The sequence below is a fragment of the Urocitellus parryii genome, chromosome 6 (genome assembly GCF_045843805.1).
Source record: "Urocitellus parryii isolate mUroPar1 chromosome 6, mUroPar1.hap1, whole genome shotgun sequence".
Classification (NCBI taxonomy): domain Eukaryota; kingdom Metazoa; phylum Chordata; class Mammalia; order Rodentia; family Sciuridae; genus Urocitellus; species Urocitellus parryii.
In genome coordinates this window covers 110,869,697-110,895,914 of record NC_135536.1, presented here as the reverse complement: position 1 = coordinate 110,895,914, position 26,218 = coordinate 110,869,697, and the positions used below count along the sequence as shown (strand labels likewise).

Here is a 26,218-nt window from a genome sequence, read left to right as displayed (position 1 = left end):
CTGGGAACCATGGGTAATAGACTGGATGTGCCAGTTTAGTACCACTGTGGCATGTTCCCATAGAACACTGCCCAGTCATGAGAATGGCAACCAACATCTATGCAGAAATATGGGGGAATCTCACAAATGTTCTGCTGAGCGAGAGAAGTGAAAGTTCAGAGAGCCCATGTTATATGCCTCTAGTTGTATCAGGTTCTAAAACAGAAAGGGTATGGTATGAGAAGTCAAGACAGAACTCAGTTACCCTGGGGGACTGCAGGCCGGGACTTGAGAAGGGTTTTGGAGGGTCATATTGCTTCTTCATCTGGGCTGTAGTTACACAACAATGTTCACTTGGTGAAAAGTGTTCCCTCGTGATCTATGACATATGATGCATCACTAGAAGCTTACATGAAACGAACAAAAAATTCTACACGCTTGAGGAGCCATACCAACCTGCTGCCTACCACATACTCTGTCAACCAAGAATATTTCTGGGATGCAGATCACTGGCTCACTACCGAGGAAAAAATGAAGCCCCTCTGAAGCAGCGGTCAAGGCCTGCCTGGTCAGCCTTGCTCCTTGTGGCCCTGCCAGGATCACTCCCCATCCCCAGGACAAGCACCTTCACCTCCCCTGGCCCTTGCCCAGCAGTCACACAGGCATGGGATGTCTTCCCACCTTGGCATCCTTCGAGCCCGCTCTGCCCCCAGCAGCCCTGAAGCCTCCCAGGGCAGCAGCCTTCTCCTGGCCCACAGCAGCCACTCAGAAAACAGCATGTGCCTTGCTCTTCAGGAGGGAAGGGTTTTTTAGTTTCTAAGTTTCTCGAGAACACCCTACCTTCTGGGTGTCTTCTCCTTCATACACTCCTAACCTTCATACTAGCACCTGGTCATCAATTTACATAATTACCATTCGCTGAAAATCAATATGCACCAGGCCCAAGTGCTATGTCCTACTACAAGAATGTGAGTCTCTGTGACGTCCCATGAGGTGTTGCCAACGCCCACTTAGCACAAGAGAGAGGCAAGTTGCAAAGGAAAGTTAAGTGACGTAGGTTGCATGTGTGTCTGGCCCCAAAGCCTGGGCTTTTAACTCCTGCCTTCTCAGGTCCCCAAGTGTCCCTTCATCTGTAGCCCTCACTTCATGGTCCATTTCAAGGTCTAGAAGCAGTCCTTGGCAGAGCTGTGAGGCTCTTTGCAATGTTTAATGCAGCTGTTCAGAACCAAAGGAGGCTGAGGGCAACAAGGAAGGGAGCAGGGTGGGACGGGGCTGCCCTGGCCTTCCTGAGCAATCACAGAAAATCCACCTGCCCAGAGAGAGAAAATGACCACACCCCACAGAGGAGCTGGTCAGAGGCTCAGCTCTGGGCTGAGGGACTTGAGCAAGTACACATAACCACCCCAGCTCAGTTTCTCACCTGGGAGCTGAAATCAAGTGAGAGAATAAGGTGTGTCCATTCCTGGAGGTGCTCAAAGGGACAATCAGATGTGACCTCATTGGTGTTGCAGTGTGTCTCACCTCAGGACACTGATCACTGCTATCACTGCTGAGGGGACTAGAACCAGGGCAGCTCACACACACCACAGGCTGCTGTAAGATGCCACATACCCCCAAGCCCAGCAGTCACCAAGCACAACCCAGGGGTCCCCCCAGGGGAAGGTGGCCTGTAAGCGGTCCATCCAGATCTGGGTGCTTAGCCCAGCCTACTCATCCAAGTCACCTGGGGAATTTAAAACAAAACCAATTCTGATGCCCAGTCCCATCCCAACCATTTGTGGAACGGCGTCTGAGCTCGTCAAAAACTCTCCAAGGTGCTCTACTGTGCCCAGAGGATGGAGAGCCGACGAGTGGGGAAGAGGTCCATCAGGCAGGCGGAGGAGAAGCAGCATGCGGTGACTAAGAGATGCGGGACAGGTGAGGACTGGAACCTGGGTCTCCCAGCCCCCTGGCCATGGGTGGTGCTGCCTTTAGACTCAGGGGACATCCCTGCGGCTCTCTCTGGCCTTTGCCCTGCGAGGGAGAAAGCAGACGGCAGACAGGCAGAAGGAGATGGAGTCTGTCTCCTGCAGAGGCTGGGCCATTTCTACCCTCCTCAGCTACTCCCTCAGGTCAAACAGCAGTGAAGACCCCAGAGGCTGCGTTGTCCAGCTCCCTGAAACCAAGACCGAGTTCCTGGGGCTCAAGACAGAGGAAGGAAGTTGAGAGTCCCTGGGTACCAAGAAGCCACACCTCTAGGTGATGGCAGAGCTGTTCTGAATCCTCAGGGAGAGGGGCCGAGAGGCTGGGCCCTTGTGTGAATCACAAGCCTCATCCCCCCAGCCACCGCACAGCCGGCCCTGACCTGGGCGCACGGGGAAGAGCAGGGCCGGCCCTGGAGTCCAAAGCGCACACCACCACCCCAACACCTGCCTTCTGGAAACAGCAACCCGGTGGGCAGCTACGGGAGAGCCCCAATGTGTCCTCAAGAGCCTCCCGAGCCTCCCCCACCCTGGCACAGAAAGTCCTGCTCCCCTTTCTTCTGTCCAGCACTGACACTGCCCTGGACGGCTCAGAGAGTCAAGTCACTACCGGGAGCCTATCTGTGAGCTCCCACCTCCCCGTCTAAAGGTCAATTAAAGTCTTGGCAATGATTCACCTTGCAGTCTGGGCCAGCGGCTTTGATGTCCGCTACAGATATGAGACTTCTGGTTTTTTTGGTTTTTTTTTTTTTTTTTTAATTTTCAAACCCAGAAGCTTCTACAACAAGGTGAACACAGGGTCCTCTCCAAAGGCCAGTGTCCCCCACCACTTTGCAGAGGTGCAGCCCCCAGGCCTTACCCTCCCAGGCTGGGGGTGCTGAGCCCTGCCTGGGGGGCATAGGGAAATGGCCCATGAAATGTCAGGAATTCTTTCCACAAAGGGCAACTGGAAAAGCGATGCGGTCTCTGCTTCCCTTGGCAGTCCAGGGCCACGGAGGGAAAATGTTTAATATAAAAACATCTGACAAAGTACGTTCAGGATATATGTTCTGCATCAAAGAAGTAGCTCTTGGCAACAGCCACTGTACCCTGACAAGGGAACCTTCTAGTGCAGCTCCCGATTGTTACGGGTGCCCGGGGGAGAGCATGCCAGGGGACAGGGGAGGGGCCGTGGGGGCTGTAGACAGATGGTTGTCATTAGGCTCCATCAGTCAAGTACACTTTCTGGAATTTCAGGTCTCCTCAGAAAACCTGCTGGTTCCCGGGTGATGCAGGCTGTCAAGGCATCCTGAGGGGTTGGGACATCTACCACCTGCTCAAAACAGCCCTAGACAGGCCCTCAACACCCCAAGCCCAGCAGCCCCCTCCCAGAAGCTCACCCACCCTCCCTCTCCCTGGTCCTTCATTCATTCAGCCAACAGACAGAGATGCTCTGGAGCGGGTCAGAGCTGTGCATGCTGAATCCTGGATTCCCAGGGACACAGAAGCCCCGGGAACTCAAGGACCGTATTTGAATCCTACATCTTCCAGGGAATCCCACCAGACAATGGGGAGTCCGAGAAGCGCCCACACGTGCCAGACTAGCCTGCATTCCAATGCCAGCTCTAGTGCGTTCCAGCTGATGACCTTGGACAAGTCACTTAACCTCTCTGAGCCTCCATTACTTCTTCCTTGAATCTGTGGCGACCTCAGAGAGTTGTAGAGAGGATTTTGTTTTAACATATTTTTTTAGTTGTAGATGGACACAATATCTTCCTTTATTTTAATGTGGTGCTGAGGATCGAACCCAGGGCCCCACCCATGTGAGGTAGGCACTCTACCACTGAGCCACAACCCCAGCCCTTGTTGGGAGGATTTTATGAATGTGTGTGGCACTGAAGAAAGGTCTGGCACAGAGCTCTGTGTTCACTGCAACTATTAAATATCACATATGATGATCCTTCTGTCTTTGTGGACTTTCCCTTGATCTCCTTGTCCCAGACAAAAATTCATTCATTTCTTCCACAATGACCCCCCTGCTATGGCTAGGCCCAGGGTTGGGTGCCAGTCAAGGTCCCTCAGGACCAGGTATATTCCAGGTTCCCAGAAGCAATAATCCCTCTGCTCCAGCCTATACCTCTGGTGTTCAGGACAGTCTCTCTGGATTTATCTTTCCCCATTCTCCCATCACTCACCACAGAGCCACAAAAAACTCAGATCACATGCATGTCTCCCTGCTATGCTGTACCTTCTACCTGAGAGGATATTTAAACCCTGATGTCATCTTGCTGAGCTCTTAGGCATTCTACAAAACCCCACTCAGAATCACTGCTCCATAAGGCTTTCCCTGAACACCCGCATTCCCACTCCAACAGAGTCATCCAGAACACCAGTCCCCTCCCTCTACCCAACTTTGTCCCTGGCCATACTTATGCATTCAGAAAATAATGAGAAGAGAAGCTAAGATATTGCAGGCCAGAAGTCCCAATTCTCTGCTATTCATCTCCTAAGGCCAGGGAGCTGGTACCTAGAGCCAGGATACCCAGCATCAAGGGACCTCTGAGATCAGTGACCCAACAGCCCAGGGCACAGCTGAGCAAACTGAGTCTGGAGAGATGAGAACCTTACCTGAGGTCACGAGCAAAGAAAGAGCAAAGATGAGCTTGGAACCCCACCCCCCGACCCATGCTGACCACCACCCTACACTGCTCCTTGGTAAACCCAGGTGGGCGAGACCCTCTCTGCAACAGTCTGATCTTTCCAGGACTGCTGGAGTCCTCTGTGTCACTCCCCTCACCACCTCTACCCAGCCTCAACTGGCCAGCCCAGGAGGATGGGCTCCTCTGCGAGATCCTGGGAAGGCTTCACAAGGAGTTTTGTCTCATTGGTTGGTTAAAGATTTTTTTTAAAAAAAAAGCTGGGTTGGGCTGGGGATGTGGCTCAAGCGGTAGCGCGCTCGCCTGGCATGCGTGCGGCCCGGGTTCGATCCTCAGCACCACATACCAACAAAGATGTTGTGTCCGCCTAGAACTAAAAAATAAATATTAAAAAAAAAAAAAAAAAAAAAAAAAAAAAAAAAGCTGGGTATAGTGGTGCACACCTATAATTCCAGAGGCTCAGGAGGCTGAGGCAGGAAGATCACAAGTTCAAAGCCAGCCTCAGCAAAAGCAAGGCATTAAGCAACTCAGTGAAACCCTGTCTCTAAATAAAATACAACCTAGGGCTGGGGGCATGACTCAGTGGGTGAATGTCCCTGAGTTCAATCCCTGGTACAAAAAAAAAAAAAAGGCAGGGGTTTGATGTGAGTAGCAAATGCTGTGGATTTGTGGACAGAAGCTGAGCATCCTTTTCCTCCACTCCCCTCTCATTCAGAAATGGAGGCCGGGCCATGTCTGAATTGGAAGTGGCAGGCTGGGCCTGGCCCCTGAGCTCAGTCCAAGTCGGGCAACCCGCCCCGACCAGCAGACCTGAGCCTGAGCCCATGGGACCATTCTGGGGTCATGTGTCAGGCAGGGTACCATCTGCCCTGAGCTCCAGGTAAAACATCTTCCCCTCTCCAAAGCAAAACAAACCCCCTTTAGCCAAATCTTCATCTCCTGCTCTCCCAGTTCCCCTTCCAAGCCCCTCAACCAAGCACCCTCAGACCCATGGGCAATGAGCATTATCTCATGACAACAATGACATCTGGGCCCTGAGAGTCACCAGGTGTGTTCTGTGGGTGCAAATTCACTGAGCCCAATGCTATCTGTGCACTCTATGTTTGTGTGTTCTGTGGGTAGAAATTCACTGAGCCCAATGCTATCTGTGCACTCTATGTTTAGTAAAAAGGTTTCCCAAATCTTGTCCAGGCCTGATCCCCTGGCCTGGTCTCCCACCAGCACCCGCTCCCTGGCCTCCCAGTCCCTCTAAACCCTGTGCTTTCTCAAAATCAAGCTGTTTTCATGCCTCTAGGCCCTTGCACCTGCTATTCTTTCTGAAATGCTCCAAATTGTGTCTTTTGGCAGACTTCTATTCATCCATTAAAACCCGACTTGGTTTGGTTTGATTTTCTCTGGGTACTGTGGATCAAACCAGGGCCTCGGGCATGCTCACAAGCAGCTGTTCCACTGAGCTACCCCAGCCCCAGCTCAGACACCACCTCTTCCATGCCAAGAGCAGGTCCTAACCCCTTCTTCCTCCAGACTGCCTCCCATTACTGTTTGTGCATTGCCTATCTCAGGGCACCTGGAGGGTGGACATGGTGTAAGTTCCACCTTGTGCCCCAGCACAGTGCCTGGAACACTGTAATGGTCACACCTCCAAGCAGTACCCAGCCTTTGGCTCATTCACAAGCATCATCTCCTTTAACCCTCACCACAGGGGACATGTTGTCACTGTCATCATTTTACAGGTAAGAACACAGGAACAGAGTGGTTAAGTGGCTGTCACACAACTCATCCAGGGCAGCGCCAAAGCATGAATCCGGTGCCCACTGGCCAGAGCCCATGCTCATCAGCCTGCCACTGCTGCAGGGCTAGACTGAACGGAGCACCTGGAAGACACCAAGCTCCAAAGGTAAGGAGGCAGGCGGTGCACCTACCAGGTGACAGATGAGGGAGCAGCACGGACCCAACTAGGAGGGGACCTGGCTCCACCTATTTATGCTTGCTCCATGGTCCTCAGCTGGGTCCCCTAACCTCTCTGAGCCTCTGTCAACCTGAAGAATGAAACGATGGATGGGCGGACCTGTGCCCGCAAGGAGCTTGCCGTCAAGTTGGTGGAGGAAAGACGCCATGTCCAGCTCACCAGTCCTGTGTGGCTCCCTCCCTTCCCTGGGCCTGCTCTGTAAAACCAGGGACGTACCCTCGTTGATGGAGCTCTGAAGAATCCAGCATTTTGTGGGGACCGAGCAACCAACACACAGCGCCAAGGTCACCAGAGGGGCCCACCTGGTCTCCAAGATGAACAGCTTACACCATGCCTTGCATCCAGTGGGTGCTTAACAAAGCATCTGACTGGTTGTCCAATAGGCATGAGATTAAGATTGGATAGTAACCACGGGTCCTAAAGAAGGCTGCCCAGGGGGCAGTGACACACAGGTGATCCTAGTTGACTGAGGCAGCAGGACTGCCAGTCTGAGGCCAGCCTCAGCAATTTAGTGAGACCCTGTCTCAAAATCTAAAAAGAAAAGCGGGGGAGACTGGGGATATAGCTCAGAGGTAAAGCACCCCTGAGTTCAGGTCCCATTACAGAAAAAAAAAATGTGCCCAGTGCCCTACTAGGCCCCAGAGCATGGCGTCAGGCAGGCCTGGTTCTCAGGATGTCCCACCACCCAGGCTCTCATATATGACCCAGAGCTCACCCAGCACCCACCCTGCCTGGCCAGGAGTCTACTCTCACTCAGGACATAAAGCTCCTGTTTCATGCCCACTCTGTCCCATAGGGTCTCTCAACCTACAGTTCTGCCTTCAAATTAAAAAAAAAAGAAAAAAATCCTACCAGTCATTCACACTTAATATGAATTTCTTGGTTTTTTTAAAAAATATATTTTATGTTGATGGACCTTTATTTTATTCATTTATTTATATGCAGTGCTGAGAATTGAACCCAGTGACTCACACATGTGAGACAAGCATTCTACCACTGAGTTACAACCCCAGCCCCTTATTTTTTTTAATATTTATTTTTTTAGTTTCAGGTGGTCACAATATCGTTATTTTACATTTATGTGGTGCTGAGGATTGAACCCAGTGCCTCATGCATGAGGGGCAAGCACTCTACCACTGAGCCACAGCCCCAGCCCCAGTATGAATTTCTTTAACTGGTACATCTTGCTTGACTCCCCAGACTGAATGGGAATTCAAGGGAATGGGAGAAGAGTATTAATGCTGCAATGAAGAAGATTGGCCTGGGGGGACTTTAGAGGAGAGTACTCTAGACACTGAGTTAGGCACCAGAGTCCAAGGCACCCCAAAGAGAGCTCTAGGCTTTCAATTTACTCAAATCCCACCAGAAACTCCATTTTTAAGGGTCTTCAGATCTGGTAAAGCTCTGTGCCCACAGTCACTTGCCCCCTCTGGCTTTTAAATATTGGTCTGTTTAGTAAGGATCGTGGACCCAGATTAGGAGCTGATGCAGATGTGGAATGAGTTTTCTGTCAACTTCTTTTTTTTGAGAGAGAGAATTTTAATATTTATTTTTCAGTTCTCAGCGGATACAACATCTTTGTTTGTATGTGGTGCTGAGGATCGAACCCGGGCCGCACACATGCCAGGCGAGCGCGCTACCGCTTGAGCCACATCCCCAGCCCTTCTGTCAACTTCTCAGTAGCCAGCTGACATGAGACAGTCTCCTTTCCTGATGCCCCCAACCTGCCCACCAATACAGCCCTCCTGGGTCTGTGACTGAGCCTCAAAAATCCCCATCATGGCTGGGCACAGTGGTGCACTCCTGGAATCCCAACGGTGCTGGAGGCTAAGGCAGTGGGATAGCAAGGTCAAAGCCAGCCTCTGAAACAGCCACACCCAAAATAATTTAGTGATTATTATTATTATAATTTGTCTCAAAACAAAAAAATAAAAAGAGCTGGGAATGTGGCTCAGGGGTTAAGCACTCACTCTCCTTAAGTCCCAGTACCAAAAAAAAAAAAAAAAAAAAAAAAAAATCCCCATCATTCCCCCAAGTAGCTTCAACAGCAGGACAGAAAAGTGAAGCATAGACAGCTCCAGGCCAGGCACTGGGACTGTCATTGTGCAAGACAAACAGGGAGGTCTCTGTCCTGGGGCCTCAGTCACTGCTTGAACAAGATGCCTGTCCTGAGACAAGGAGAAGGACCGACTTCCTCAGGGCACAGGGAGACAAAGGGGCCCTGGCTGGTGGTCTGGGTCTCTGTGATCCATAAGGGTGCCCAGCTGACTCCTGGGTGAACACGAGCCCTGGGCCTCTTGCCAGTCCCTCACCCTTGTCCCTGGTACTCAAATCAGGACAGGATGCCCCCAGGCTCCTTCTGATCACTCTACTCTGCCCAAATCCCCACTAGGGTCTGGTGTAGGGAGGGGACAGGGCTCCTGCTATGGAAGGCTGGGCAACGACACTGCCTAGGCTCACCTCCCAAGCCTGACACCTACAATAGGGGAATTTGAGCAGGTGGCTCAGCAATAAGCCTCCGTCACCTCCTTCGGACAATGGGAAGAATCACATCTTTCTGGCTGGGTTGCGGCAAGGAGTCAATGAGATGGAGAATGGCTGGCACTTATAAAAGTGCTGTCACAGAGTGCCAGTGTCAACTGTTGTCATCATCAGCACCATCAGCATTATTACCTGTTCTTGAACATCCAGTCTCCTGGCCTGACCCCAAACACTGAGCCCCCCTCAGCCCCTCCCCTTTCTGACCTCACCCCCTCCTTGCCTTTCATCTTCCACAGGAACTTCACCATCCACCAAGACCTGCCAGCCTCCCTGAGCCTGTCCTCCAGTGTGATGGCCAGTACAGCTCCAAGGCCATGAGTCAGGACAGGACTCATGTCATACCTGAAAGGGCCTGCATGACCCCAGAGGAGAACCCTCTACCCACCCACCAGGGCCACCTGGAACTCACACCAACACCTATCAAGACTTCCTTCCATCCCCTGCCATAGGAAATCCCAGATTGTCCCCCCAAATCTTTCACCCCTTAGAATTATTTTCTTTTATTTATTTATTTATATGTGGTGCTGAGGATCCAACCCAGGGCCTTGCACATGCCAGACAAGTGCTCTACTACTGAGCCACAACTCCAGCCCCTGAACACAATTTCTTTTGCATGAAAACCATACAATCAAGATATATCACTGGATTCTCACTGTCCAGCACTAAAGACTATTCTCTGAGACATCTGTGCAGAAATGCCAAACACAGTCCCACTGGGCCTCCAAAGCAGACAAACCCTAATGGTCTGCAGTGGAAGTCTCCGTAGGCCTCCCAACCTCCAGAGGGCGCTCTCTCCTAGACACCAGACTGGGGGAGGAGCCTCCTGTAGGTGCTCTGGGGTCTGCTCCTTCCAGCCAGAGCTGACCCCAGGCCCCAGCAGAGACAAGTAGATTAAGCGAGACTTTATCTGCAAACACTGTGAAATACACATGGAAGTTCCCACGATTAACAACAGGGGAAAGGGGAACAAAAAAGTTCCCATCCATCCGTCCAGACCCCTGCTGCCCACGCAATCCATTCAAAAATACCTTTAAGCCCCTTGCTTGTTTTCACCTGCATAGGTACAGAGAAAAAAGAATGGATGGCAATGTTAACTCCTTGTGCTCATCTGGCTTGATCTTTGAGGGAAAGAGATTACAACCAAAGAGGCCTAAAAGGCAGAGAAGAGAATGAAGCAGCCAAATAAAGGGGTTGCCAGAGACCAGAAGGCAGACAGGAGTAGGACCCAAGAGACCCGGACTCCTGTACCAGTGAGCCCTGAGCCCACCGCGTGATCCCAGGCAAGTCACATTCCTGCCTCGGCTTCCTGTGTCTTGGTCTTTGAGAAAGCCATGCTCTTGTGGTCTCCCACGGTTTTGGTGACAACCAGGAGTGGATGGAGAAGGGCTCTGGCTAGGGAACAGTTACTGTAAGCAGCCAGTGATGTGTCACCCTTGGAGTCAGGGGGAACCATAGACAGAATACTGTGGGAAATTCTTTTAGTGAAGGCACACTGGTCCACACTTGCAGAAGAGTAGGGACTCCAACAGTGCTGAGGAACAGACCCTGGACATAAGTGGCTGTGCCACTGAGTGACCCTGGGTGAGCGACTTTACCCTCAGTCCCCCAAGCCTGGTGCTGTTCTGAGATAATACATGTCAAGTAGCTGAGTGGAGGCCACCACAGTAAACACTCCATGAAGAGCACGGTCACTCCCACTGCACTGTTGTATGACATGGGCGTGGGGTAAGGGGAATTAAGGCTCTGAGGCAGACAAACAGACCCAGCCCAAGGGCTGTCAGCCCCACCTCCCATCCAGTAGAAAGCCAGGCCCCAAGCCCAGCTATCCTCACCTGCCATGCTCCCAAAAGACCTGGCCACCTGAGTCCCCTCTTGCCCTGATGCCCCTGGTTCACCACCAACTTCTCAGGACTCAGGGACACCTTATTCTATCAAATGTGGGGGTCCCTACAGGGCTTTGAAATACAGAGGCTGGGGCCGTTAGACAGTCAGGGGATAGCACTAAGCCAAGGTTCCCTCCACTTCCTATCTTAGCATCCTCTGATCAGGGTGGAACTTGGAGCCACAGGCTCTTAGCAAACTCCTCACTGGCCCGACCCTCCTGCAAGTTCACCCAAACCCACTCTTTCTCCCTCTGCTGCCCCTTCACATGGGCTCTTCCCCAAGAGTAGGAACAGGAGGAAAACAAAGGCATAATATCTGTCTGGCTGCCTTCCATAGCTAGAGGAGGAGGATCCCTTGTTCAAGGGAGCGACGGAGCTTTGCTGGCTGTTACCATTTCCATGAGAGACAAGGTAGATGCAACGGGTTAAAACGTGGTCGACAGGCTCTTTAACAGTTGCCAGCTTCAGGTTTCACTCACGCAGACGGCTCGTAAGCCCAAGAACACTAGCAATTAAAACACTGGCCGTTTTCCACCCAAGGGGTGGGAGGAAAAGAACCAAAAAGGGGAGGAGAAATCCAAAGACCTCCATCCAGCTCCCCACACCCACCCCACAACACAGCTCAACAAGACTGCGACGCCAGGAGAACAATGCCAACCTGAGAATTCACCCGGAGCAGTGATGAGGGAGTTGGTGGCCTCCGTTTCAGTGTAAGACAATGTGGAATCGGACAGATCTGTCAGGGGAAGAGAAAGAGAACTTAGTTGGCCTTGGGCTCCGTGCGCTCTCCTCTTCTTTCTCAGGGACCTGCGAGCGTGCATTGGCGTGGGCATATGTGTCCATGCACAGGGCAGTGTGCCCCCCACAGCTTTCTCAGGCTACTCTGTAACCCCATTCCAAGCTGGCCAGCCCTGGAACTCTTCTGGAAATGGCTGGATGCTGTGACCCTGGCACCTGGAAAAGTTCCAATTGCTCTGACCACAGAAATAAGCCAAGTTCAGGGGACCCAGCAAGTAGCAACTTGGAGCCTTCTTGGGTAAGGGTAAATTAAGCCCCTAAACAATTCATAGTTGCTGTACTTAATTACAACCATTAAAATTCTTGAAGTTGTTCCTTCTTGCTTCCTTCCTTCCTTCCTTCCTCCCTCCTGCTAGCACTGGGGAAACTGTTTTAACAAGTCAGCAGCCATCTTCTCTCGGTCCCACTCACACCCCTCTAATTAAGGGCTCAAGCATTTGCTCCCAGGTTAACTTTTTTTTTCCCCCCCTTGCTCTCTCTCTTCTCTCCTGCTCCCTAACATGCTCACCATGTGACTTTCAATGCCTGGATTTTTTTTTTTTAAGGCCTTCTTGTGTTTTGTTTTTATTTGTGGTAGGTTTAAGGACTTCATATGGCACGCATTATTGGCTTGTCCTGTCTGCAGTACGGTTAGATGGGAAGGGAAATTCTTTAGCACATTTTCTCTTGAACACCGAGCTGCTACCTTGACAAACTGATGCCTTTTGGGACAAGTACACTTGACAAGTTTTTCCTGGGTCGGGGCCTCTGCTACCAGTGATTGGGTGTTGTCCCCATTAAGGGACAGGCCTGTCCAGGAGTTGGGAGGCATGTCCCCGGAACCTGCAGCATTTTCATTTTCCGCTGACCCAGCACAACCTGGATCTGGCTCTGCTGGCCCCACCTGGCCCCACCTGGCCCAGCAGAGCCACTCGGGGGTCAGGGGTTCCTGGGACAAAACCATTAGCCTAGGCCTGAGCTAGCTAGAATTCCATTCGATCTTGCAGGAATTTTTCCCTTTTACCACATGGCTTGGGGAGCGGGAAGATGAAACATTAACCAATTTGGCCTTTTTTTTTGTTGTTTCCCACTTGCCAGATGCTGACTGAGTACTCTGGGTTTTATTTTGTTTTCTTGGTTTCATGTGATCACAGAGGCTTAGAAGTGAACTGACTTTTTGTTTATGAAAAAGCAACAATGCAAGGAAGAGAAAATAATACAAAAAAAAAAAAACCTCAGACTATTTATCAGGGAACAAAAAAGTTATCTGCTAGTAGAAGTATTAGGAGGAAAATAAATGCCCTTGGAAAATCTTTAAAAAACAAAGAAAAACAAAGAAACAGAAAAAAAAATTCCTCAATGCCTAAGTGGGAACTTCTTAAAGGACTTTTAGCACCTAATGTTCCCAAGTGCTTGGTGGCTTTGCTGCCACTTTACATCTGAAGTAGCACCACCATGGCCTAAGCCCTGGCCTGTCCTGACCGACACATAGAGAGATTTCCAGAGGAATTGGAAAGGCAGGTGCCTTCCACCTTTCACAGCTACCAAGTCCCAATCATAGCCTCCCAAACCCTCTCATCTAGCGTTTCCAATGAGGGCCTCGGAGGTGGGCAGCCATGTCATAGGGGCTGTTAAATAAAGGACGCTCCCGAACTCCAACACTGCCCAAGCCTGAGGAGGGGTCTGGACAGAACCTGGAGCCCCAGCTTCAAGTCTCCCCCCCACCAACCAGCGAATAGTTGGCAATATCAGGGTCACCACCTTTTTTCTTTTAAGGGCCAGAGAATACATATCTTCAACTTAGCCAGGTGCAGTGGTGGCATACACCTGTAATCCCAACAGCTGGGGAGGCTGAGGCAGGAGAATCGCAAGTTCAAAGGCAGCCTCAGCAACTTAGTGAGACCCTGTCTCAAAAATAAAAAGTGCTGGGGATGTGGCTTAGTGGTTAAGTGCACCCGGCTTCAGTTTTCAATCCCTGGTACCAAATATGTGTGTGTGTGTGTGTGTGTGTGTGTGTGTGTGTGTGTGTGTGTGTTTTAACTTTACAAGCTCTACAGCCTGTTACAGCTACTCAACTCCACCACAAAGTGGAAAAGGGCGCACGTGGCTGTGTTCCTGTGAAACTTTCCTTTTGGACACTAAAATCTGCATTTCATATAAATTTTCATGAGCCAGGAAATATTCTTCTTCTTTTTTAATCTTTTTTAGTTGTTGATGATCTTTTTTATTATTTATTTATTTATATGCGGTGCTGAGAACCGAACCAGTGCCTTTTACCCACCAGGCAGGTGCGCTCCCGCTGAGCCCCAGCCCCAACCCCTATTCTTCTTCTTTTGATATGTTTTTTTTGTAACCATTTAAAAAATAAAAACCATTCTTAGCTCACAAGTCATATAAAAACAGGCAATGGGCTGAGCTCCAACAGCCCCCAACAAGTCACCTCCTCCATCTGGGCCTCAGTTGTCCCATTTGTAAAATAATGGGGACACTTGTAGGTTTCCAAATGCTCCCTCCACAGGGCTGGGCGGTGTCCTGGCTTTTGCTGTTTTATCCTGGGCTCCTGACCACAGTCCCTCGGGGCAGTGGTCTGGGCGGTTAAACCAGGTGCCACACTCACTACAAACTTTTGAAGCATTTTTTTTTCTTTCCTTCTAACGGGACCAGTGGTCTTCTAAGCAACTAGTGCTTAGAACTGAGTCGAGCCTATGAGTGACACACGGGACACTCGGGACCTGAATGGGGACTGCTCTGGGGTTGGGCCTGAGCCCTGTTGCCCCTTGGCGGGGTGACCTGCCCCCTCACTCACTCAGCCCCTCTCCTTATCATCCTGCCAGGTGAATGTGCCAGGTCCCCCATCCACAGGATGATCCTGCTTCTGGAACAAGGACCGAAACACGGAGTGGGGAAGCCACCACGGCGCACCTGGATCTGCACGCCCTCCACGGCAGCCTCTGCCCTTTGTGCCAGAGGTCAAGCTTCTGAGGGCACCTTGTGGGCACTTCCGACCTCACAAGGTAGGGGTTGGGGGAAAACTGGGGTGAGTCCCTGAGAGGCTGTGACATGCAGAAGTGACCTCCCAGATGGTGGTGACACATACCACTGGGAAGATACCTTTACCAAAAGCAAAACAAAACCCACTCTTTGCGGTCACTCGGGAATGCTTTAGCCATCTGGCTTCGAAAGCCGGCGTCCTCCAGAAACTTCCTGGGTCACAGAGTAGCTCTCCTGACCGTTAAGGCCACCGGAGCCTGCAGGGTCCAGCGCTCCCACTGTGTGCTCTGAGTCCCACTGGAGACAGCCAAGAGGGCCAGGGAACCCGAGAGATCTCCTTTTAAAATGACAGGCATCCACCCCAGTAGAGAGGCTAACGGTTTAGCCGTAAGGTTTTCAGAAATCATGTTCTGGCTCTGAGGGGAATTATCTAAAATGACACTGCCACCGTCACTAAGCTCACCTAGGGGACAACCCCTGTCAGGGCCTTTTGTGCCCATACACATTCATCCCACCTATTCCCGCTGTCCTGTTTGTCCCCGTGAACATCGTGGCTGCTGGGGAGGCATACAGCTCCTCTCAAGAAGGACTTCATGTCCACCTTCTCTGTCACACTCCTGATTAATACACACGGCAGCAGAACAGCCCCGGCAGCGGGAGGGAGAGAGAGGACAAGAAACCCAGAAATTCCAATCCACCTCCAACGACGGGCTGAAGTCAGAACTCATTCATCTCCGACAGGCCCATGTTTAAAGGTCACAGAAAGGTTAATGATGAGCCCTGGAATTTCGAGATGTAAATAGCCGGCTGCAGAAGTTGGGCCGGCTTTGGCCCGACGGTGGGAGTGTTCCTAAAACTTCACCCCATTTCAGAGGACCCCACCCAGCCACCAACCCTCCCCTCCAGGGCTGAGGGGCACACTTACCCAGTGGCTTGTACTCGTCTTGAGGAGACAGCCGAGAGTAGGGAGGGGGCGGTGATTCTGAAAGACAGGAGACAGCATGTCACTGCTGAGGCTGCGGGGTCACACCTGGACCTCTGCTTGTGGCTCATTATTAGTTTCCTCAGTCCTCAGGAAGCCCTCCATGTCCCTCACCACCTCTACTGTCCAAATCTACTGGATGAGTTAAGGCCAGAGGCTTGGGGTGCAGAAAGACCTGGGCTCCATCCCTACTCTGACACCTATGGCTGTGTGAGCTCAGGCCAGTTACCTCACCTCTCTGAGTCTGTTCCCTCAGCTATAAAATGGGGATAATAATCATAGAGACCTCCCAATTTTGCCAGGAGGGCAAAAGAAGATGATGTATATAAAATGCTTAGCACAGCTCTTGGCACTGTAGAAAAACACCTCCATAAATAGTACCTATTATTATTATACAAGAGAAACATGGGTGCAGGGGAAGTCAGAGATAGGAGTGACAGATAAAATACAGGATGCTCAGTTACATTTGAATTTGAGGTAAACATGACATAGTATTTTAGTATAAGTATATCCCTTGCAATATTGGGGATATACTTATACTAAAATGTTGCTTATGTGAAATTCAAATTTAACTGGGCATCCTGCATTTTACTGGCTAAATTTGGCAAGTCTCGTCAGAGCTGAGGGTGAATCCCAAGGCCCAGACATGAAATCTGTTTCCAAATGAGCTGCATAAGAACTGACATTCCTGGGTGTAGGGAGGAGGACCCCAGGGCTGGCTGTGGCCCAGGAAGCCAACCCCAGCTCAGGCAGCTCAACGGGAGACCTCAAAACATTGCTTCCAGCTCTCGGCCTCAGTCTCCCACTCTGGAAGGGAAAGGCAGGGGTGGGACTCGGCTTCCCAGCTCAGATCCTGGGTTCCTTATTGTCTATGGTGTTTCCTTTGGGTTTCCTTTCATTTGCCTAAAATAATCCTCCTTAAAAACAGATACGTTGCCTTCAGAAGAATTTCTTAGCCTCTTGCATTATGGGGAAGTAACAATTTGCTAAACTAAGTAACAATTTGCATGAATGAAATGACCCTTCATTTTCCCTAAATGAAACTCAACACCATCAAATCGCAAACGAAGGCAAACTCCGCCGTAATAAAGGGGTAATAACTATTATTAGGCGGGTATCAGGAATGACACAGGGGTAATAAGTGTTTTCGCAATTATAATGGGTCACAATTAGTCCTAGGAGCATTTCTTGGGCTCCACACACCCAGTGAGGCTTCACCTCTTCTCCACCCTGGCCTTTCCAGCCAGAAGTTGCCTCTACACAGTGGAGGCTCAGAGGCCTAGACACAGGGACTCTCTGTGGATGGGGGTTAGCGAGAAGGAAGGGCGAATCATGGAGTAGCCCATTTGCTCCAGCAAAACAGTTTGCACAGAGCGGTTAATCCTGCTTTCTGGGTACCTATTTGTATTTAATCCTTCCTCAAAAATAAAAATAAATAATTAGATGGCATTATTATCCCCGTTTTACAGATGAGGAAACTGACCTGCCCATGCCCCCCAGCCAATCACGGTGGAGGTGGGATTTGTGCCCAGGCCAGACTCTGCTCCACTGCTCCATGAGCCAGGGAATGAGGCGGCGCCGGGTCTCACAGCCCTGGTCCCTGCTGGGGCCAGCACACCACCTGCACAGAAAGTGCTCACATAATATTTGAGGACAACAGCATCAGTAATGGGGATATGGTGAAGTTGGGCACATCTTGGATAAAGGTGTGGAGAGAGAGAAGCTGAGGGTCAAGGCTGGGTGAGCCCACAGGAGACCCCAAACAAGATTCACCGAGAGGGGCTATCTGTTTTCCACAAGAGCCACCTACTGCATTGGTCCACAGGCCCATAGGACAGTCCTGAGCGAGGGCCGGCCTCTTAAGACAAGAGTATGTCACAGGAAGGGCTGGAGCTCCACAGGGAAAATGGGACTGAGGCCAGCGCTCCCACTATACAGAGGAGACAGGCCAGGCCAGTGGAGGTTCCTCCCTGGGGACCTGGTTGTGGAGCCAGAACCAGAGCCACGTCTCTGACCTCCAGCCTCGTGACCTTTTCACTACCCCACACATTTATCAGGAAGCCTGTGATTCCTACATTAGGGTAACTTGGTAAAAATCGGGTTGGCTGAGGCCCAGTAACACACGGCACGGAGCTCAGGACATCTGTCCCACCCCCCACCTCATCCCCACCCCATCCCCAAAGCAATGGAGGTGGCAGGTATGGTCAAGCCATCGTTCCTAATCCTAGCACCTCTTGCAGGGATTATTTATCCAAAGGTGGAAGGCAGGACAGAATCATGAAGTCCCCCTGCAGACGCCGCCTAGGCCTTGAGCTTTGACACCACCCAGGGACACACCTGAGTTGTGGGTTTCTAAAACCATCGATGAGACAGAAAGAAAATCTATGAACCTGAAATGCAGACATGCCAGCTAGCAAAAGACAGAAAAGCTCTCAGGAGGAACTTCACCAGGCCCCTTGCTGGCTCCAGCAAAGAAGTCTGCACAGATTGTTTACCAACTCTAGGAGAGACTGGGACCCAGAACATCAGAGACCAAAGGGGCCTACCTAGGGGCCCACCACGCCCAGCTCTTGTGTTTTTTTTTTTTGGTTTTTGTTTTTTTGTTTTTCAGTGCTGGGTATTAAACCCGGGGTCTTGAGCATGCTAGGCAAGTGCTTGACCACTGAGCTACATCCCCAGCTTTTCTTTCTTTTTTTTTTTTTTTTCATTTTTTTTCATTTTGAGACAGAGTCTTGGTAAGTTGCCCAGGATGACCTTGAATTTGTGATCCTCCTATGTAGCTGGGATTACAGGTGTGCACCACTGAGCCTGTCTACTCAACTCCATTTAACTGATAGGACACTTGATGTCCAGCCAGGAAAATGACCTACCCAAGGCCACACATGGAGGTAACTGCAGCTGCTATTCTACTTTGACTGAAAAAGGGGGAGGCCAGTTGGAAACCAATACCAGATAATTCTTTGTAACATTTTTGAGATATAATCCACAGATCATGAGATTCAACCTTTTAAAGTATACAAATCAGTGATTTTTAGTATATTCACAGAGTTGTGAGACTATCACCACAATATAATTATAGGATGGTTTTATTACTGCAAAAAGAAACTGTCCCCATTAGCAGTAAACTTCCTATACCCCAGTCCCAAGCTCTAAGCAAGCACTGACTAGTCTCTACAAATACCTATTCTGGAAGTTTCACACAAATGCAATCATGCAGTTTGTAGTCTTTTGTGTGTGGCTTCTTTCACTCAGCATAATGCTCCAAGGTTCACCTATGTTGCACCATGTATTAGTATTTCACTCTTTTTTATAGCTGAATGATATTCCACCTTGTGGATGTACCACATTTTGTTTATCCATTCATCAGCTAATGGACATTTGGGTTGTTTCCCCATTTTGCCATTAAGAAAAATGTGCTATATACAATTCTAGATCATTCTTAACTGCCACTCCCACTCCACTTCCATGGAGCCAGGCCCCACCCCCTGAATCTGTAAGAATGGGGCTCCAGGACACTGTCTCAGGCAGGTAAGGTGGACCCTCTGGTGGGACACTTGAGAGGTGAGACAAAGGATCAGGAAGAGATCCTGGGAGTCATAGGCCCTCGGTCTATTGCCCTCTTAGAAGAGATCCTAAAACTTGCGAAAGTTGTGATTTTAAAATGATTTATATGCTCTAAACCTGAACAGAACTTCTAGTGCCCTGAAGGCCCCTCTGAAAGAAATGGACCTAATAGAAAAAGAGAAAGGCTTCAGAAACTCCAATCCCTGCAGACACCTAGCCTGAGGCATTCACTTCAGGAATCTCCTCCAACTTCCTTCAGAAGGGAGAGCAGTCAGCCAGGGGCAGAGGGCACCCAAGTTGGTGCTCAGCTCAGCTCAGCCCAGCTCAGCCCAGACCAGCCTCAGGTTAGCCCCTAGGGGGTACTTACTCCCTTCTGGGATCTAGACCTACTTTTGAAGCCAGAGGAAAGTTCACAGCCTCTCCCTGCACCTGGCAAAGCTGCAGTTTGGGACATTACCTTCTTTACAGCTCAGCATCTTGCTTAAGAAAGGATTCACATAGCTCGGGTGGCCTTGAATTTTTCCCCCTCCCAAGGGGTGGCTGAGAACCAGGAGGGGGCTTCCCAGGGGCCTTTCCCCTCCTCCCCCAGAACCTAGAGGCTCAACCCCAAGCCCCAGGATGGGAGACACAGAAAAGGAGCTCCTGGCACTTTAAGGCCGGCTGAGCCTAATTGCCCAGATTCCCCCGCAGCCAGATAAACAGCGCGGCCGGCTGGCGCCAGCAAGAGGCAAACTGCACATTATCACCCCTTCCTCACCTCCAGGAGGAGCGAGGAGCAGACGGGCAGGCCTAGGGGCCGAGAGCAGGGCGGGGCGGGGGCCTGGAAGCCCAACTTGAAATTGATCTCATTTCAAAGGGATAATGCCAGGCCAAATAAAAGGAAAACTTTCTAGCCCGTTCTAATTCCTCAGCCCTGGCCTGGGAACCCTGTGTTTTCCTAGGCGGCCTCCTCCAGTCGTTTAGAAATACTCTCTCACTCTGTCTCTTTCCCGGGCACAATTTGGATAATAGTAATTTACTGAATATAATTACAGAAAGAAAAAAAAAAAAGTGGTGAAGCAAAGAGCAGGAGATTTACTCCAAAGTTAATGGATACTTTCAGGAGAAAGGAGCTCTATAAACACAGGTCAGAGCTGTGATTAAAGTATTTCTCCACATTTCCGTCCACATAGGCACCCACCGGGCTCAGCGCGCTGCCTTAGCCCTGAGCAGAAAGGCTGGCAGGAAGGAGGCTGAGCTGGGGCCTGAGTTCCCAGGGGCCAAGCAGTGCCCAGCACAGAGCCTGGCACACAGGGTGCACCCTCCACCCAAGACCCCCGTTTCTGAGACAAGCACAGGGGCCAGGGCAAGTGGAGGAAGGCCTGTGCACCCATCAGACCTCAGGGGCTGTGTCCAGCCCCCAACTTTACAGATGGCCTTGAGAGGGAAATTTGCCTCAAAGCAAATTGATGGACAAGCAGGATTGGCTCTGAACCACAGGGGTCCACACTGCCCAGGAAATGGCCTCCTGTCACTGGGGCTCTTGTAGGGCTGGCTGGGGTGGGGAGGAACACTGGTGACTGGTGCCAGGTGGGTGTTCCTCAGTCCTTCCATGCTGGGTGTTCCTGTGTACTTTACTCCAGCCATGCGTCTGCTCTGTGTGAGTGTCTGTCTGTCTGTCTGTCCCATGCCCCAGTCCTCCCCCCACCCAAGATGGAAAGAACAGTCTCCTTATCAGGGTGCGCACGGCTGAGCCCTAGCTATGCAGGGCTCAGCGCCCGCCCAGCTTCAGGAGCCAGGCTGGCGGCCAGACAGCGGGGGCGGGGTGGGCAGCAGAGGGCTTCCCCAGTTCTCAGTCCCAGGAAAGGCAAAAGGGTCGACCCCAGCGCACACTGAAGATTCCTCAGGCCATCAGTCTCTCCAGCCTGCCTCCAGTGTGACTGACTGGGGGCCTCACAGGCTAGCAGCAAGCAAAGAAGCAGAGGAACAGAGGGACACTGCTGCCCCTGCAACAGCGCCTCCTTCTGGGGGGCAGAAGCAAGCCAAGAACCAATGCTCAGTCTAGAATTAGACTTGGGAAACGTTCCTACAGCCACCCCCACTGAACCATAGGGAGACTTTGCGGGGAGGTAACTCATCCAAGGTCAAGTTGCTGGTTACTGGCTGGGCAAAGCCTAGGACCAGAGTCTAGGGTTAAGAACTGTTCTACTGCCGTTTCCAGTTCTCCTTCAAACTTACAACTGCCCAAGTCTAGCAAACTCAAACCACAGCCCAGGCCAACTCCTAGTTTAAGGAATAGGAGTGGGAATGGGACTGTCTGTTGCCTTCAACGTTTTTTTGCTCCTCCCCTTCCTGCCCACCCAGCTGAGCTTGCCTGGCTTCTTGGTCCTGCTGGCTAGCTCCTCCTCTGACCCTTCCTACAAGGCTGCTCCAGGTTAGAGGTGTGGAGCTCCTGGAGGCAGATTCTATATGAACACACCTACAGCACTACTAGTGGTTCAGACCATTGACCCTGCCCCCTTTGCTTCTTCCCCTCTTCCCATCTCTCTCTCCTCCCCAGGATTATTTCTTGAAGGCGTAGATCCTACTCACATTTCTACTTCACCAGTTGCAGCACCCAGCATGGTGCCTGGCACAGAGTAAATGCTCAACAAACATTTGCCAGCACACTGACATGGTGAAAGAGAAAGTACCTGCAAGGGCCTACTAGAAGAGTGGAGTAGACCCCACCATCCATCTCCTACTAGAAAATAATCAGGAACAAGACCATCATATATGGGCCCCGTTTTTCAAAGACAGGGAGGAGACAGGAATAACTGAAGGGAGAAAGCCTCTCCCAGGGGAAGCTGTTGAAAAGAGTGGCCAGGCATAGGAAGCTCAGTGTAGACCCCAACTCAGGGTCTGCCCAAGGCAGTGTGGAGTGACCATTCCGAGAGCAGGTCTCTCCACCTCCCCCCCCCCACACACACACACACCCATCAATGCCCTCTATTTAGGAATCACCACTGAGCGGAAACTTCCTTTCCCTTTGAGCAACTACCCCCACTCAACCCCGAAAACCACACATATAAGACACCTGGGACAAATCCAGGCTCCCACCTTCCCCTTCCACACTGAGTCAGGAGTCCTGTGATCTGACCATCTCTGTGCCCCCAGGCTGGTGCTGACTCTCTCCCAGGAGGTCAGAATGGAAGAACTCCCAGGGCCAACAGCCTGAATTCTACTGGCCCCATTCTTGCAAAACCCCCAATGCCACCTAATGGATTCACACACACACACACACACACACACACACCTAATGAAGGTTCCCTACAGTGCAGAGGTCAGAGCGAGGGGATGGCAAGCTCCCTGCCTTCCAGAGCTCTGCCCCTCCTCACTTCTGCTCCAGCATCCAGGGGCTGCCCAGGTAAGGAAGGGTGGAGATGCTGTGTACAGGGGAAATCCCAAGAGGAGAACAAAGGAGGGGAGTGCAGTTCTCGGAGGTAACTTAATAGCTGGCTTCCTCACCTAGTCTCAGAAGCCTCAGGACCCTCAACTCTAGAGGAAAGAGGAGCACAAGAGAATGAGAATGGTGATGATGGAGAACCCAGGCATTTGACACCCAAGGGATGCTGGGAATGAGAGAGGAGTAACCCTACAAAAGCTTTGCTGCAAAGTGTACTAAAGAATAAGTGGAACATTTTATGAATACTTTCCACTCTAGCCATAATTTGTATATACCCAATTTCACAACTTATGGGTACCTTCACAGAAGTATAGCCTGGGTATAGGCATGTGCATGCTCATACAAATGCTGGAAGCCTGGGTACCCACTGGGAGTAAATTCTGATATTGGGTGGTGGGAAGAACGACATCCATTTTTTGGGGGGGGGGCTCTCTTTGGTCTGCCCTCTCCTCTCACTGAAGCTGAAGCTGCACAGAGAAAACTCCAACTTGTACCCATTATATGGGTAGCCATTGCTGGAACCTTAAAATGAAGTTGCCATTTGATTTGTGCACTCGACACTCACTCTCTGGCTCTCCTTTTCACTCCCCTCAGCCAGGTTAGGCACCTCTCCTGGAAGCTTTCACGCTCAGGGGCACTGGGTGAGCGCCAGCGCTGTGCCCGCCAGCCCCAGTAGCACGGAGAGGAGGCCAGAGGAGGGTGCAGGGAGGGGGAAGGCTAGGCTCCCACTTGGCCCCGCGAGGCACGCTCACCTGGCCCGCAGAGCCGGCTGAAGTGGTAGGGGTTGCAACACACGGTAGGGCCGTCGGCGGCGGCGGCGAAGCTGTGGCAACCGCACAGGGGCTTCAGCTCCACGGCGTGCTGCAGGTCAGGCCAGCGGAAGAGGCGGCCGAGCAGCAGCTGCGGCGGCGCGGGCTGACCGCCCAGGCGGAGGTCGGCGCGCGGCACCAGCACGCAGCCGCCCGGCACGCCGCCGCGGGACTCCACCGCCTCCAGCAGCGTGTCCAGCGAGCGCTCCTTGAGCCGCTTCAGCAGCGAGTACGTGACTGTCTTCAGTTCCTGCTCGAGCAGCAGCAGGCGCGAGCGGGCTTCGCGACTCCGCCCGCCGCCCGCCGGCTCCAGGGCCGCCCCGGCCAGGGGGTCACCAGCGTCCCGGGGCGCGACAGCGGCGTCCCGCTCCGAGAAGAGACAGCAGGTCACTGTCTCGCAGTCACTCTCGGGCAGCCAGCCCGGGCCTCCCGGTTCCGCCACATCCAGCAGGGAGCCCCCGGCGCCGGCCCCCGGCTCCGACATGGGTCTCGGGGGGCCCCCTGCGCGCCGGCGCCTCCCCGCACTCTGGGCGCCTCGCTGTCCCACCGCGTCCCGGGGCCGCCGTGGGACTACCGGGCGGACTTCGGAACGGCCACAGCCTCCGCCCTCTCGTGCCCGCGGGGCCGGCTCAGCTTGGCTGCCCAAGCTCCCATCCTCGTCACCGCCGCCGCCGCTGCCGCCGCCTTCCTCCCGATCGGGGACCACACGACTTCGCCAAAGTCGCCGCACCAGCCCCGAGCGTTTGGACCTGAACATACGATATCCTTTGGCGCCAGGGGTGGGAGGGAGGCGGTCTCCGGTTACCAGGGGTCCGTTCCCTCAGCGAGGCGCCGGCTGCGCGGGCCGCAGCCCCACATGAAGCTCCGCCGAGGAGCGCCGTGCAGACCGCGCACAGCCTGTCGTCGAAGGGGCACAGCAGGACTGCAACATGAGGGAGCTCGCCCGGGCTGGACAGCCGGGAACAAGCGCACGCCGAGCCGCAGTCCGCGCTTGGCCAGCGGCTACATGGATCTCGGCTGCCGGCCTAACTCCAGCCCCCGCGCTTTAGGGGGGCTGCAGGCAGCGCGCAGTTAGAAAGACCCTGCATGGGCCGGCGAGCCTTCAAAAGTTGCGCGGCTCGTCCATGAGCACAAAGCGCTCGCGTCGAACCCCCAAATGTGTCTGCAAAGCCCTGCCTTTAAAACCCAAGCGCGTAACTACATGGGCTTTTCCTGCAGGATCCGAAAGGTAGGCTTGTTGATACCCTCAACTCCCTGCAAAAAAGAAAGAAGGGGTGGGGGGAAGGAAAGAAAGAAAAATCCCAAACAAAATCCAAATCCCTGGATTTGCATGCATGAAAGGCCAACTCCGTCTCAGGTCCCAGGAGCTAGATGCACTTGGAGCGAGTTTCTCCAGAACGCGGGTGTCAACACATGAGTGGAAGCTGTAAAAATCCCAAAGAGCTGCTGGGAATCCTTAATTAAAAACGCAATCCACCGAGGCAGAGGTCGCAGCCCGCCCCACGCTGCGCTCGGACGCTTGGGGCGCCGCGGCTGCCGAGGTCGCCCCCCCTCCCCCCTCCACAAAAGTGCCTCCCGGTGGCCCCGCGGTCCCTGCGAGGTTTGGCGAGGCAGCGCCCGGCAGCTCTTTCTCTCGGCTCGGCTCCCTCGCTCGCTCCCCCGCTCGGCTCTCTCTCTCTTTTTTGTTCTCCTCAAACGCACACTGAGGGCCCCCGGAGGAGCGCCGCGGAGTCATTGGCTGCCTCCCATCATATGCCAGTCTAGACACTTTGGCGGCTCCGCGGCGCTGATTGTTGCGCAAACAAGGTTTCAAGTTTCTTAACTCTTAAAGGAGAACACGTCCCATTGCAGGGCCCGAGACTCCGAGGGGCTGGCTCCCGGGGCGGGCCGAGCTCCGGCCCCCGCCCCACTCCCGCCCCAGCACCTCCGCCCCTGGCCTGACAGCGCCCGCGGCTCGCTCTCCAGCTTTCGGTGCGCCTGGGGCACGGATACCGGAGAGTACACGGACACACAGAGGGGTACACAAACCATTCGTGGGTGCGTGAGGTCTCGGCGAACCCACCAAGACTCTAGCGCAAACGGGGCATTTTGCCTCTCTCTGGTTTATGCACAAGCTTACAAACCCACATTGCACTTTAGAGTCAGTTCAAACCCCCATCCGAATGCACGATAATAAAAATGGGTGTGCATGTGTGCCTTCCTGCCCTGCATCTCTGGGGAGTTGAAGGCGGTTATGTTGGGGTATCGGGGTTTTCCGTGAAGATGCCAAGGTTCCATACTCCCGGAGTAGAGTCGGGTATTGCTCTGCTGGGCCAAACCCGGGGCGTGGGACGCTAAGCGCAAGGGGGCTCCAGGCAGGCACGAGCGAGGTAGGGACTTGGAGAGGGTGGGGTAGAGACAAGGAGTGTTATCCTCCAGGGCTCCTCTAAGTCGCCACCGCCCTCCTTCCGAGAGAGGCGGGCCGCCTGCCGTCCCCGGACCCCTCGAGACTGGGTGCTCCCTACTGGCTTTTCCCGCATTTATTCTCTGCTCCTCGGAAAGGGGCGTGGGTAGGGGGTCGTGCTTTCCCCAGCAATGTTTCACCATAAGAATGCAGGTGAGTTAGGGATGGGACTGAGGGCGCGGAGGCAGACTGCGGACGCCTGGCGCGGGAAGGGTTAAGGCCGCTCCAGCCCTGGAGCCGGCGCGGCGGGGTACCTCCT

At 52.6% G+C, this 26,218-nt stretch overlaps 1 protein-coding gene across 4 annotated transcripts in view; it reads right to left on the bottom strand.

Moving 5' to 3' along the window:
- Smad6 (SMAD family member 6) overlaps window positions 1–25,439 on the bottom strand; it is a 74,884-nt gene extending 49,445 nt beyond the window's left edge. For 2 of the 4 annotated variants that reach the window (XM_026408836.2, XM_026408837.2), the window contains exons 1-4: window positions 23,460–25,439; window positions 17,203–17,340; window positions 15,663–15,719; window positions 11,628–11,705 (exon numbers count right to left, since the gene is read on the bottom strand). In XM_026408836.2, coding sequence (XP_026264621.1) covers window positions 11,628–11,705; window positions 15,663–15,719; window positions 17,203–17,340; window positions 23,460–24,273 — 1,087 coding nt within the window. In that variant the 5' untranslated portion in view covers window positions 24,274–25,439. The remainder of the gene's footprint in view (window positions 1–11,627; window positions 11,706–15,662; window positions 15,720–17,202; window positions 17,341–23,459) is intronic. The other 2 variants (XM_026408838.2, XM_026408839.2) reach the window with 1 other exon arrangement.
- Window positions 25,440–26,218: the final 779 nt, after the last annotated feature.